Source organism: Geospiza fortis, unplaced genomic scaffold (genome assembly GCF_000277835.1).
Source record: "Geospiza fortis unplaced genomic scaffold, GeoFor_1.0 scaffold191, whole genome shotgun sequence".
Classification (NCBI taxonomy): domain Eukaryota; kingdom Metazoa; phylum Chordata; class Aves; order Passeriformes; family Thraupidae; genus Geospiza; species Geospiza fortis.
Window position 1 is genome coordinate 1,646,865 of NW_005054418.1, and position 12,408 is coordinate 1,659,272.

At 34.5% G+C, this 12,408-nt stretch overlaps 1 protein-coding gene across 2 annotated transcripts in view; it reads left to right on the forward strand.

The window, feature by feature from the left end:
• The window catches only part of DIAPH3 (diaphanous related formin 3), a 203,289-nt gene that overhangs the window by 44,937 nt on the left and 145,944 nt on the right, over positions 1-12,408 (forward strand). For both annotated transcript variants that reach the window (XM_005426609.2, XM_031061588.1), the window contains 8 exons: positions 557-667; positions 1,109-1,227; positions 1,952-2,068; positions 3,261-3,379; positions 3,499-3,563; positions 4,163-4,267; positions 6,540-6,875; positions 7,860-7,974. In XM_005426609.2, the coding sequence (XP_005426666.2) occupies positions 557-667; positions 1,109-1,227; positions 1,952-2,068; positions 3,261-3,379; positions 3,499-3,563; positions 4,163-4,267; positions 6,540-6,875; positions 7,860-7,974 (1,087 nt within the window). The remainder of the gene's footprint in view (positions 1-556; positions 668-1,108; positions 1,228-1,951; positions 2,069-3,260; positions 3,380-3,498; positions 3,564-4,162; positions 4,268-6,539; positions 6,876-7,859; positions 7,975-12,408) is intronic.

Sequence of the window (12,408 nt, forward strand, 5' to 3'; positions counted from 1 at the left end):
TTGAGAAGTGGGTCTGCTCAGTAGTTGGCCTGATTTTTTCTTTTGAGCTGAGGAGTGATTCCCATGAAGTATTCTATAATACTCAGTATGTTTAAAGAATGACTTTCAAAAACAAGTAGAAAGAAACTCCCATTCTGTTCTTCAGGCTCAGTTTAATTTACTCAGCATTTTAAAAAAAGAGATATGTTTCACTGTACACAGACTGTATTCTGTTACTAACTTCTTATATGTATGTATATTTGTACTGATTTTTATATGTCCATTATTATGCTTTATCTGCTAAAGTTCATTGGCTAAAGGAACTTGATATTTGTATAAAATGACAAAATTCAATGGAGTGATATAATATTTAATTGTAATGGAAATTTGTGAACTAGAATTTGGTATTTATAGCTCATGTGGCTTATCCGGAATTTAAGTAGCTTAGTTATTAGATTACAGTAGTTTCATAATTAGAAATTATGTAATGTCTAATTATTAGTTTGTTATATCTTCTTGATTGTGATACATATTGAAATCTTAGAAATAAGATAGTTTATTATTTACTCTATTACAGGTAGCTTGCATGCAGCTCATCAATGCTCTTGTTACCTCTCCTGATGACTTGGATTTTAGGCTTCACATCAGAAATGAATTTATGCGCAGTGGATTGAAAGAGATATTGCCAGTAAGCATCTCGTCTTCTCTCTTTGCATTACTATTTAAATTTTTTTAATTATTTGAGCCTGAGAGTGGGAATGGGAGAACAAGTTCTAATAAACTATTCTCAAAGGCATTTTATTAAGTTTGGGAAAGAGCAGTAAGGGACGAGAATCAGCCTTAAAATAAAAATGAAAAGGAGAAATGTGCTTTCTGAGCTTTATTCTGATTTTATTGTGATTCCTCAGCATTTTATGACTTTGTTTAAGAACATGTGACACACTGGTGTGCAAAAATTTTAAGCCAGCCTGAAGTTACATTTACGTTTTGAATATTTAACTTAACTCATGTGTTCTTGTAATTTTAAACTTTTAACTAATATAAACATATGACAATTATTAAAAAGATACATTTATTTACATATGGAAATGCTAATTTTGCAAGTCTTTGTGCTGTTTCTTCATTGCAGCAACTACAATATATAAAGAATGAAGCACTAGATATTCAGCTGAAAGTGTTCAATGAACATAAAGAAGAAGACATGATTGAATTCTCTCATCGTTTAGAAGATATTAGATCTGAACTAGAATATCCTTTTGAGGGCTGATATGATCTTTGCTTGTGTCAGAAACAGTGTGGCCAGAAGGAGCAGGACACTGATTATTCCCCTGTAATAGGCACTGGTGAGGCTGCACCTTGAATTCTGTGCTCAGGTTTGGGCCCCTCACCCACAAGAAGGACATGGAGGGGCTGGAGCGTGTCCAGAGAAGGGTCTGGAGTGCAAGTCCTATGAGGAGCAGCTGAGAGAGCTGGGGTTATTCTGGAGAAGGATGCTCAGGGGGGCCTTGTAGCTCTCAATGACTACCTGAAAGGAGGTTATAGTGAGGTAGGGGTCAGTCACTTCTCCCAAGTAACAAGTGACTGAATGAGAGGAAAGGGCCTCAAGGTGTTCTGTATGAGGTTTAGATAGGATAATAGGAAAAATTTCTCAGAGAAAAGGTTGTCAAGCACTGGAATAGGCTGCCCAGAGAAGTGATGGAGTCCCCATGCCTGGAGATACTTAAAAAGATTTCTAGATGAGACATATAGTGGCATGGCTGAATGGTGGACTTTGCAGTGCTTGGCTAACAGTTGGACTTGATCTTCTTAGAGGTCTATTCCAACAGAAATGATTCAATGATAACAGCAGGACAAACATGAATAAAGAACATGATGGATATTTTTTTCTATAATTTCTGTTTAAAGAAGTTATCAGTAAACATTTGACTGAAATTTTTTGATTCTTTGTTGTTATTCTCCTTAACACTTTCACTGAAGTAAATGATGTTTACAACATGGTGTGGAATACAGTTAAGGACACTAGTGCTGAAGGATATTTTCTTTCTATTCTCCAACATCTTTTGCTGATAAGAAATGATTATTTTATCCGGTATGTTTAATGCTAAGTGTTACTTATAGATTTCTTTTTTATTATTCAGTCATTAATAGAATATTTCTTCCATAAATCCAATGATAGGTTTTAGTCTTTCTGTGTGGATTGTAATTTGTGAGCTCATGTTCAGAAGAATCCACTTGGAATCAATAATGTCATCTATATGTTTTTGTCTCTTCTGCTTAGTGTACAATTTTATTTTATAAACATAGAAAACTATTTTTGTTAAGATCTGGGCCTTTTTGATTGCAAGTATAAGTCAGGAGAGATATCTTAATCAGTTATAAATCATGGTAGTAGCATTATAATTTTATGGTGTATTTGGGTCAAAGGACAAAACTGAGTATGCAAAGAAATGCACTTTATACAGAAATCTGAACATATGCCTAATTTAGATTAATTTTTGGATTGGAATTGAGTATTTTCAGTATATATTATAGGTCAGTGTAGACATGTTTGTGTCTCCTGGAAAATTCATCAGGTAAATTATGGGGAAACAATTAATAAAACTTTAGTGTTTCAAGCTGACAAATACTTTCCTTCCAAAACTCTTGTGTTGTCTTTGAGGAAATACTGGAGGAACGAGGTATGAACTGAATAGGGGCCATCTGTTTTCTGCACAACATTCTGCATAACCTTGCATTTCAGGCAAGGTCTAACACAGATGTATGTTTAAAGGTTAAGGGTGCTTGCCTGCTATGGGTACATCTGTGCTAGACCTCTTCCATCTGAAAAGGTTTGAATTCACAGCTTGCATGTTCTGGGCAAGTGACCCAGCTGTCATACCCCCTGGCATTTTAGAACAAGGTGTTTTTCATTCCTTGTACTGAAGCAGGGCTGCAATGCACTTGTACTTACAAAAGTCACAAAAATAGAGGAATCAAGCTGAAGGAAGAGCGTTTTCTTTACTGAGAGGAAGCAGGAGATCTTTCCTTCCTTTATTTCCACAAGGAGGGAGATGTAGATTTTATAATTCAAGAATTATTTATCTTTAGGGCCACTGTTTTTTCAGGCTTTTTGTAAACTCCTTTTATGTAATAAACTGCCAAATGTAATTTTCCTTTGAAACTTTTACCTTTGTATGGAAACAAATCAGCCCAAAGCTTTTGAATTTACTTTGTTCATAGACAAGATATTAAATATAGATTGATTCATAAATATCTGTAAAATAGCTTATCTCTCTCTTTAGTCCACAGTATTTCAAATTAATTGAAGAGTGTGTGTCACAGATAGTGTTACATCGAAGTGGAACGGACCCAGATTTCACGTATCGTAAGAGATTAGATATAAATTTCAGCCACTTACTAGGTAAGTACCATACTTGGAAATGATTACAGCATCATACTTCCTTACATGAAACTGAATAAGTGACTAAGAATCTTGTGTTCCCTACATGTGTGTAAGTGTGCTTGTTGGTTTTTTTCCAGATGTTTGTGTAGATAGAGCAAGATTAGAAGAATGTGAAGAGAGGGCTTCTGAACTTTCCAGAAAAGTAAGTCATTCTTCATCACATCATCATGTGGTCAAAGGATGGACATGGGATTACTTAATAGATTAATGAATGGCATAACTGAACCATGGCATAGTTCTTAACTTTAACTTACTATTAGTTCTGTATTAAAGTGGGAATTTGGGTGTTCTTGTAGATTAGGAAGCCAAGTGGTGTGAAGTAGTTAACCTTAACTGAGAATCTTTCTACTATTTAAGTTTTCATGTACAACTCTTCCAAAAAGCAACTTTATTTCAGCAGTTATCAGTTTCCCTAACAAAATAAACAGTGGGAGAATAAAAAGAGTCTCCTTCGTATCTACAGACTGTATTAGTGTACATCCATGGCTTTTAAGCTCCTCTATGTAATACTAACTTAATATATGTTAAGTCTTTATGCCATTTTGTATAGTGAAGACCTGTTGTGGTGATTCAGATGATTCTTCCACTCAGCAGACACATGGAAGTTGGAATAGCAGCCATGTGTCTTTGGTATTGTTATCGTGTAGGTTTTAAAAAGCACAAAAGGAAAAGGTGGAATTTGAAGAAACTATGCAGAACTGTCTGGTACCAACAAATTTCTTTTTGCTTCTCTTTTCTTAGTTTGAAAAAGATTTTGTAGTTCATCAGGAGACCCAGGCACTGCTTCAAAAAAAAGAGGAAAGAATCATTGAACTTGAAAAACAATTACAAGCTTATAAATCACAGGTAAAAGACAGTATAAGTGAACATAAAAAACCATTATTTCTAATGTTTTTGAAAGGGACTCCTTTTGCATCTTCTTCAGATTTCGATAATATGGTTGAGGTTTTTCAAAGAATCTTTGTTATCGATTATTATTGAATGTTAGTTTCCTTTATTTCTGTGTTATATTAATAATTGTAATGTGACATTAATTAGCTGTGAGTTCCCAGATGATCCTTTTTATGCCTGAGCTCAGTTAATTAAACTAGTTTCTTAGGTTTCATTTGGGTTTTGCTTTCAGAGTCATACATTTCCAAAGTAATTAACCACATAGGGTAATAAGTCTTATGCTTTTAGATTAGCATTCATCATTGTGATCTTTATCCCTGCACAGGAAATTGCTTATTATGCCGTTTGCTATACTGAGGCTTTACCATGGATATCCAGCAGTGAAAGAAATAACCTGTGGCTGGATAAGAATATTTCCTGATAATTTTTCAATTTTCACACATAAATATGTGATGGAGAGGAATGGTGCAGATTTTTTGAGAGTAATACTTGAGTTACTTGTAACTGCTTCAACTCTTAAATCTATGTAAGGAGACTGTGTGACCAAATGATTTTTCCTATGTCTTACTTCTGGGAATAAGAAGAACGGTCTAAAAGTGCCTGAAGAAGAAAACATCAGAAAGACATGCTTTCTAGGGGTTTATTTTAATACTTCTGAGGATTTTTAAAAAAGATTTATTGGCTTCTTTAATTTTCTTAGTGAGGAAAATTAATTTAGCTCTCCTTTGGTCTATTTAGAAATGTCATTCTAATTCATGTTCCTGGTCAAAATTAATTGTTAATGTCAAAGTCAAACATTTAACAAAAGCAAGAAATTGTTGCATTCTAAAAAAACCAAATATAGTAAGAGTGGCACATCATTCATTAAGAAAGTACTTTTCTGTGTATATCTTGAAGTCATACTTAAATACTTTTTGTAAGTGAAATTGGTTTCCTCCCTTTTTTACTTTTTCTGTTATTCACTGCATGAAATATTTTTTTTTACATGCAGACAGAGAGCATAACATATGATTCTGCTCACTAATTTTCATACCATGAATTATCCCACTGTTGTTAATGGGATACATGAAAAGTTTTGTAAATGTCAGGTAAATGATTACTGCAACTTAGTACTTTTAAACTTTAGCTTCTGTATGGCATCAATTGCTACTTAGCATGTTGACTTCTACCTCTAATACTATTTTTTTCCCCTGGTCTCATTCCTTTACTCTCTTCTTGCAACTGGTACGTGTTGATGTATTTCTTTCATTTCTGGAGCCCAACTGTTCAGTGTCTATTAGTCAGTGTAAACAATGCTTATGCTCAGAAATTCAAAATGTTATCATGCTGTTGTGCATGCATTTATTTGTATTCATTGATATTCAGCTATTTCTTTTTAGAAATTTAAAATCTTTTGCATATTGTATTTCCTTTAATTTTCTAAAATAATCAGTTTCAGCTCATAGTTAGTTGAAGAGGTAATTAGTGTATCACCAGTAGATAAATATTTCTTATTTATTCTTTTGTTATTTTTGTCAGATACTTTCTCATTTATGTTTGCAGGCCTATGGTAGAGTTTTTCAAATAGCAGTAGTAATTTTATTAGACTTGCTGAAGTTCTAATCCTATTTTAATACATTACAGATGTCATTTCTATATGGAATAAGAGTCTAGTGTGTAAGGAACACTAATTTTTGGATGGATATTTTTTCATTATTGCTTCATGTTTTCAATTCTATAGAATGAGAATGCTCCTATATTAGAAGATACCTGTTTTTCGATAGAATTATTTATCTCTTCAGATTTTGCTCTTATGTACTTGGAATGTTTCTCTGTCATCTGTAGGATGAAAACAACAGAGACTAGGATGTTACTTTTTTTTAATTTGAGCTAAACCATGGTAGTCTAGATAAGCTCTCAGGATATCTATCATATCCTTTTTAGCGCATGGTCAGTGAAATGCAAAAAGTGGGAAACACCATTTCAGTTTGTCATTTTTGGTGTGCACCCCCCAGGTCTGAATGTCCGCTTCAAAATATTGACACATCCAGTCATGATATCAAAAGCACACTGGGTTTTTGATTTCATGGTTTTGATTAAGAATGTTATCATTCTTATTTGACTGTTCTATACAAGACAAATGGCATTGACTTTCAACTGGCTTTCTGTATTTAATCTATAAATTATGATTGTTGGAGCATTTTGTTGATGAAACAGTGAAACTGAGTAAGACTATTTTCCTTATCAGTATGGCTCTCTGCCACCTGGTTTTCTGCCATCAACTCACGGAGATGCATCTGTTGTTCCACGGGAAGGTGCAGGACCACATCAATTTTCACCCCCTCCTCCTCCACCGCTGCCTTCTAATGGAGCAATTCCACCACCACCGCCTCCCCCTCCTCCTCCACCACTTCTGAATAGCTTGGGAGCTCCTCTGGGTTTTGGTGGTGCTCCTCCACCACCGCCTCTGCCAGGCCTGCCTGGAATACAACGGTCCCCGCCTTCATGTGCTTTGCCATTTGGAATGAAGCCTAAAAAAGAATTCAAACCTGAGGTTACCATGAAAAGACTCAACTGGTCTAAGGTAGTGTTGATTTAATGACAAATACTTGATGTAAAATCTGACATTGAACTTGGGGAAAATAGATTGTCAGAAGTAAGACTAGACAAGCAATTTATACATTAGTTAAAATTATGTAAGATATGAATACTTTCTGTCTTTAGCTTTTCATTGTTTTTTGAAAACTGTGTTTCATTAACCCATGAATCATCTGGGCAAGTATCTGTTGACTTTATGAGATTCCTGGAAAAGTCAGTTCTGGTCTAAAATAAAACAACCTTGATAGCAGGATTCTTCTGCTTCCTATTATGCCTTGTTTTTCAGCAGACTCCTTATGTTGAATTGGTCACTGAACTATACTGATAGCTATACAGTTTCCAAACAAGTGTCTTGAATCTATCTAGCCTGGACTGGAAAAAGGGAGTGCAGGTCTCTCCATTTGTCTGTAGTACTTCAATGTACTTCCATAAATATAATGACTGACAAAATATAGACTGAATTTGGAGTTTGGTTGGTTTTGGTGTTGTTTTTTTCTCCTTCTCCGTTGTGACAAGATTAAGTATACCAGTCTACTACTGAGTTTGGAAACTATAATTATTTAGACCAAAAATAAGTCAGTAAAGAGATTTTTGCAATTAATGAAGTAATCAAAGCTAAATTCTGAATAGTAAGGTACTTCATATCTAGCTAAACTAGTTGTCTTGAGAGATTATTTGAAGTTTGTCCAAGTTTTAACTCTAGACCAAAGCTAATTTGCTCCTTGTAGATCTTGGATAACAGAGTGTGTTGTCTGCATTGTTAGAATCAGTTTTTTTCCAAACTCATTTATTTAAGTATTATTATTTTTAGTGAGAAATATATTAACAGCTCTGAAGATGAGTTGTGTACTAAAAATTAACATGTTTTACAGAGCTCTTAAATATTTAATGTGCTTTAGACTTTACAGAGCACAGTTTCTGCATAGTATCAAAATAATGAATAAAATTTTGTTTTGTCTCTTGCTTGTAGATCAGACCTCAGGAGATGACAGAATCCTGTTTTTGGGTTAAGGCAGAAGAAGACAAGTATGAGAATGTTGACATGCTTTGCAAATTGGAACTTACATTTTGTTGTCAAAAAAGGGGTAAGTAGCTGATGGATTTAATTTTCAGCTTTTGGAGATACCTTTAACATTCTTAGGACTTAAATAAATATATGGAAAAATCCTCAGAGTATAACAATAATGTTCTTATTTCTAAGTGGGATGTATGAAGAAACATGTCTGAAAATCCTAGACTGCTTAAAGCAGTAATATTAAACGATTTTATGTAACCATGACAGTAATTGTGTGACCTGTAGGAAACCCTCACAGAAAAAAACCCCAAGAAGTTCTTCTGGATAATACAGATTTTATTTATCACATTAAGAAAAATTATAATATTTTATCAGAATACCTTCATCAATTACTGAAATCTAATCCGGAGCCCAGAAGGTGATGTGTTTACCCTCAGAATTGGTATGATAATTGATGTGTGTTGGATCTGTGATGGATGATAGTCTTTCAGTGATTATTTTTTCCTTCCTGATAAACCTGTAGGAACATAGATCTCCTTTGATATATGCCTAGCTTCTTTAGCTTTTAAGGCACTGTGAAGCAACAGAATATTTAAAAGTATTCCTGGCTTTAAAACTTTTCTCCTTTCTGTGGCAATAAGTTGTTTTAGTAGTAGTTTAGGTTATTCTGTCTCACATATAAAATGCCTGTTACTTCCTGACACATTTTTTTCTACCTCCTTTTTTGGTATCAGAGATGTAATATTTTAGAGCAGTCAAAGGCTTGTGATTTCTTTGCAAATTAAACAGGGGCTATTGTATTTTTACTTTGTTTTAAAAATTCTATTTTGATATTTTTATTAGTTGAATGACATGGCATTCTAAAATTTTTCCTTTTTTAGGGGTATGCTTTAGTGTGGATAATCCAATATTTTTTTACCATAACCAAAAACTTTATTCCTCTCTTGTCAAAGCATGATTTTTATGCCTTAGCAGTGTTTCTGATTTAAGTATTATAGCTTGTTGCTGCTGATACCTAGTAATATTAAGAATGTTGCACAAAGATAAAAAGGCAAGAAAACCTCACCATGGACATATTTGCTTGAATCTATTAAAATAAGTCTAGAAGCTAATTATGGTGCCTTTATAATGTTAGGAGAATTCCCAAGAATATTCCCTGAATTAATAGGTTGGAAGTTTTAAAAGCCACTGGAGGAAATAATTTCCTATGTGTAATTAAACAGTAAAATTTGGGAGACAAGATGATGTTCAGGCCAAACACTTTAATGCCTCAGAAGAGGATTGTGAGTCTCCACAGACAGCAAGAACATTAGAGTTAACAAGATTAACATCCCTCCATATTTAACGGAATGGACTGAATACATTGTTTTGACAAAACCCAATAGAAGAAAGTTACTGGATCTGCAGTTGGAAAGTCAGTGAAGTACACTTTTATATCAAACATATGTGTGTGTAGCAATTTAAAGGCTGTAGTCTCCAGTGACAAATTTATTTCTTTTTTATAAGTGAGGCTTACTGCTTAATAATTTTAGTTTTAAGTTTTGAAATCTCTCTCATCCCACATGGATGATATGTGTGCCATCGTCTTAATTTTTCAAAGGAAGTGAAGACACTAAAGATTTTATTTAGAACAGCAAGTAGGTGTTTAAAGGGCAACATGGAACTAAATTTCATCTTTGTTCAAGTGAGTGGCTTACAGCACTTTAAGTGAAAGCTTAAGCGTGTTAGTAGGCAGGACCAGATCTCAAGGTCCCTTGTTGACAGCATGAATTCCAGGACAGAGGACAGAAAAGAAACTGCTTTTGTTCTCATGACCATTGAGAGAGGGGATACTTCTTTGTAGCTTATACTCGATTTGCTGATTATAACAAAACTTACCAAAGAAATTAGAGACATACAGTTTTCTTCACAATCTTGAGGAGATTTAACAACAGGCTCTTTAAAGTAGAATCAGCAAGCTATTCACTACTCTCAAATTGGGAACGGTCCTTAACTATTTCTAAAGCTTTGTGTCTAAAACCAGAAAGAAGAGAAATTGAAAATGATTCTGTAGCCAAATTATGGCATGCAAAGAATGAGCTGGTTTCCACTCTGCTGAAGGGTCTGCTTATGCACTCTTTTCATTAAAATCTTTGCATAAGAAGGGGTATCTGGTAGAGGAAGCGGGGATCAGAATGTTCAATGATGCTTCAAGTGAATTTTATTATCATGAAGTAAAATCAAATTGAGATACTCAAATATTCAGTTGGTGCATTTCGCCAGCTAATATGCCAAAAGTATATCAGCATTGATCTAGAAAAGGAAGTCTTATGTCTATGTAAATAATCCACTGAGGAATTTTTGATAGAAAAAAGAATACAGAACAGTATAGAATGGATTTGAAGATTCAGCAGATGTTTGTACAGGACTTATAAAATATGTTGATTCTGAAGGGGCATTGAAGCAATTGAAAAACTGAAGATGTTATGGAGCTATGAAAGAAATACTGTTGCAAGAATAAAGAAGTAAAAGAGAGCCTAGCTTCAGACTGTAGGAAACCTTTGTTGAGTATATCCAGGGATATTTTGGAGACATTAACCACGGAAGAAACCCTTGAAGGTCATCTGAAAGTCTAACAGCTTTTTATAAAGGGACCAGTCTAGTTTATCTTGTTCAGGACTTTCTCCAGCTGAGTTTGAGTTATTTCTCAAGATGGAGATGTAGGGATGGATAGCCTGTTCCCGTGTTTGTCATTGTGGTGAATTTTTTTTTTCATACCATCTTTTGGGATATCTTCTGTTAAAACTTTTGTGCCTATTTCCTCTTGCTTGTTGTACACTTACAAGAATTCTGGTTCCCTCTTATTTCCAGCCTCCTGTTAGGTTATTTTTTTTGTCATCAGTAAGTTTTCCCTTGTTCTTTATTATCCTTCTCAAGACTGATGACTTTTTCAGCTTTTCTGTGTGCATCTTTATGTTTCAGCCCTCAATCATATTGATGATTTTCTGCTCTACTTATTCCGAAGTCCCTATACTTTTTTTGAGATGGAGAAACATACAAAATATTATAGATACTTCTACCTGACAGTGGGGAAGTATCTCCCTGAGAAAGGGAATAGAGGGAAATAACCACTTCTTTGACTTGTTGCTGGCAGCAGTCTTGGTACTTTACTGGAGGAAATGTTTTCATTGTGCTGCTTGCTGATGGTGGTTGTGGAAAGTCCATACAGACTATGGATCATATAGGGTATTTTCTTTTGCGTATTATAAAGCTGGTTTTGTCACTTTTCGAAAGTTGAATAATTTTGTGAAAGCAACATGTTTTATAGCAATAAAACCTTGAGATTGAGAAGTATCAAAGCATCAGTTGTTGATGGTATTCTGGTAGCAACTTACTGAAGATGAAATGCAATTTTTTTTTTATTGATTTAGAATTTAATCAAGGGCATAATGGCAAACCCACTCCATTATCATAAAAGCCTGAGCGAGAGGGTTCCGTGTGTGTCAGTGCGTGAGTGCGTACTTTCCATCATTGTTCCTGTCCATGTCATGGTGATATCCCTGACTGATACAGTGAACCTATCACCTGTAAAATGTCACTGGATTGTCATCATGGTTACCCTTGTTATGAGTTTGTTTTGGCCATTGGTTTTGGTTGTGAGTTGGTTACCTGAGTAGAGTTGGTTTTGTGTACCTCTGACAGCTCCATGACTATTCTCTGGCTGGGGGGAAAGAAAAGTAATTGACAAGTTCTGAAAATAAGGTGATGAATGTGAATGGTTTGCATGGGTAGTCTTAGGTTATGTGGTACATTTGAATGGCAAAAAGAAGGATTGGTATGACGAGTGGTTAGAAGAGACATGAAAGAGAAAGAAATGAAATATCAAGAGACTAAGAATTAGCCACCAGGGTTATCCTCATGATCTCAGACCAATGAAGAAATTCTGTGTAAAGCCTTTCTGGCAACAATGGTTTTAAAGGAATCTCTTACTATGATTTTTGGAAAACATTTAACTAAATGTATGACTTAAAGTTAATTGATATGTGAAATACTGAATAGCAGAGCTGGAGCTTACATGTGCTTTTATGTTATTTAATCCCAAGAGATAAGATGAACAAACACAAATGCTCGTTATTGAATGTCAGCTCCTTTGTAATACACTGGAAGCCTGATGGAAGAATAATCACTGGTCTGTAAAGCTAACATGCTGCTAACTTCGCTGGAATTATTAGATGTACAGGCAGGGGAGTGACACTTTGCATAAAAGATAGCATGTGCTCTAGAATCATGGAAATTTTGTGGGGTAAAAGAAATCTGTGCAAAACTTTGGGAATGGAAATTCTTTCTATAATAATTTATTGTAGTATTAGCTCTTGGATCACAACATGTATATGATGAGAAAATGTTAAGATTAGAGAAGCTGAATATTTTGTGATAATAAAGTGGGAGATTTAACTATATCCAAGATTTGAGTAAACTTTGTATTGTAATATAGAAAAACTGCCAGCAGCTGAAGCTGTGGGGT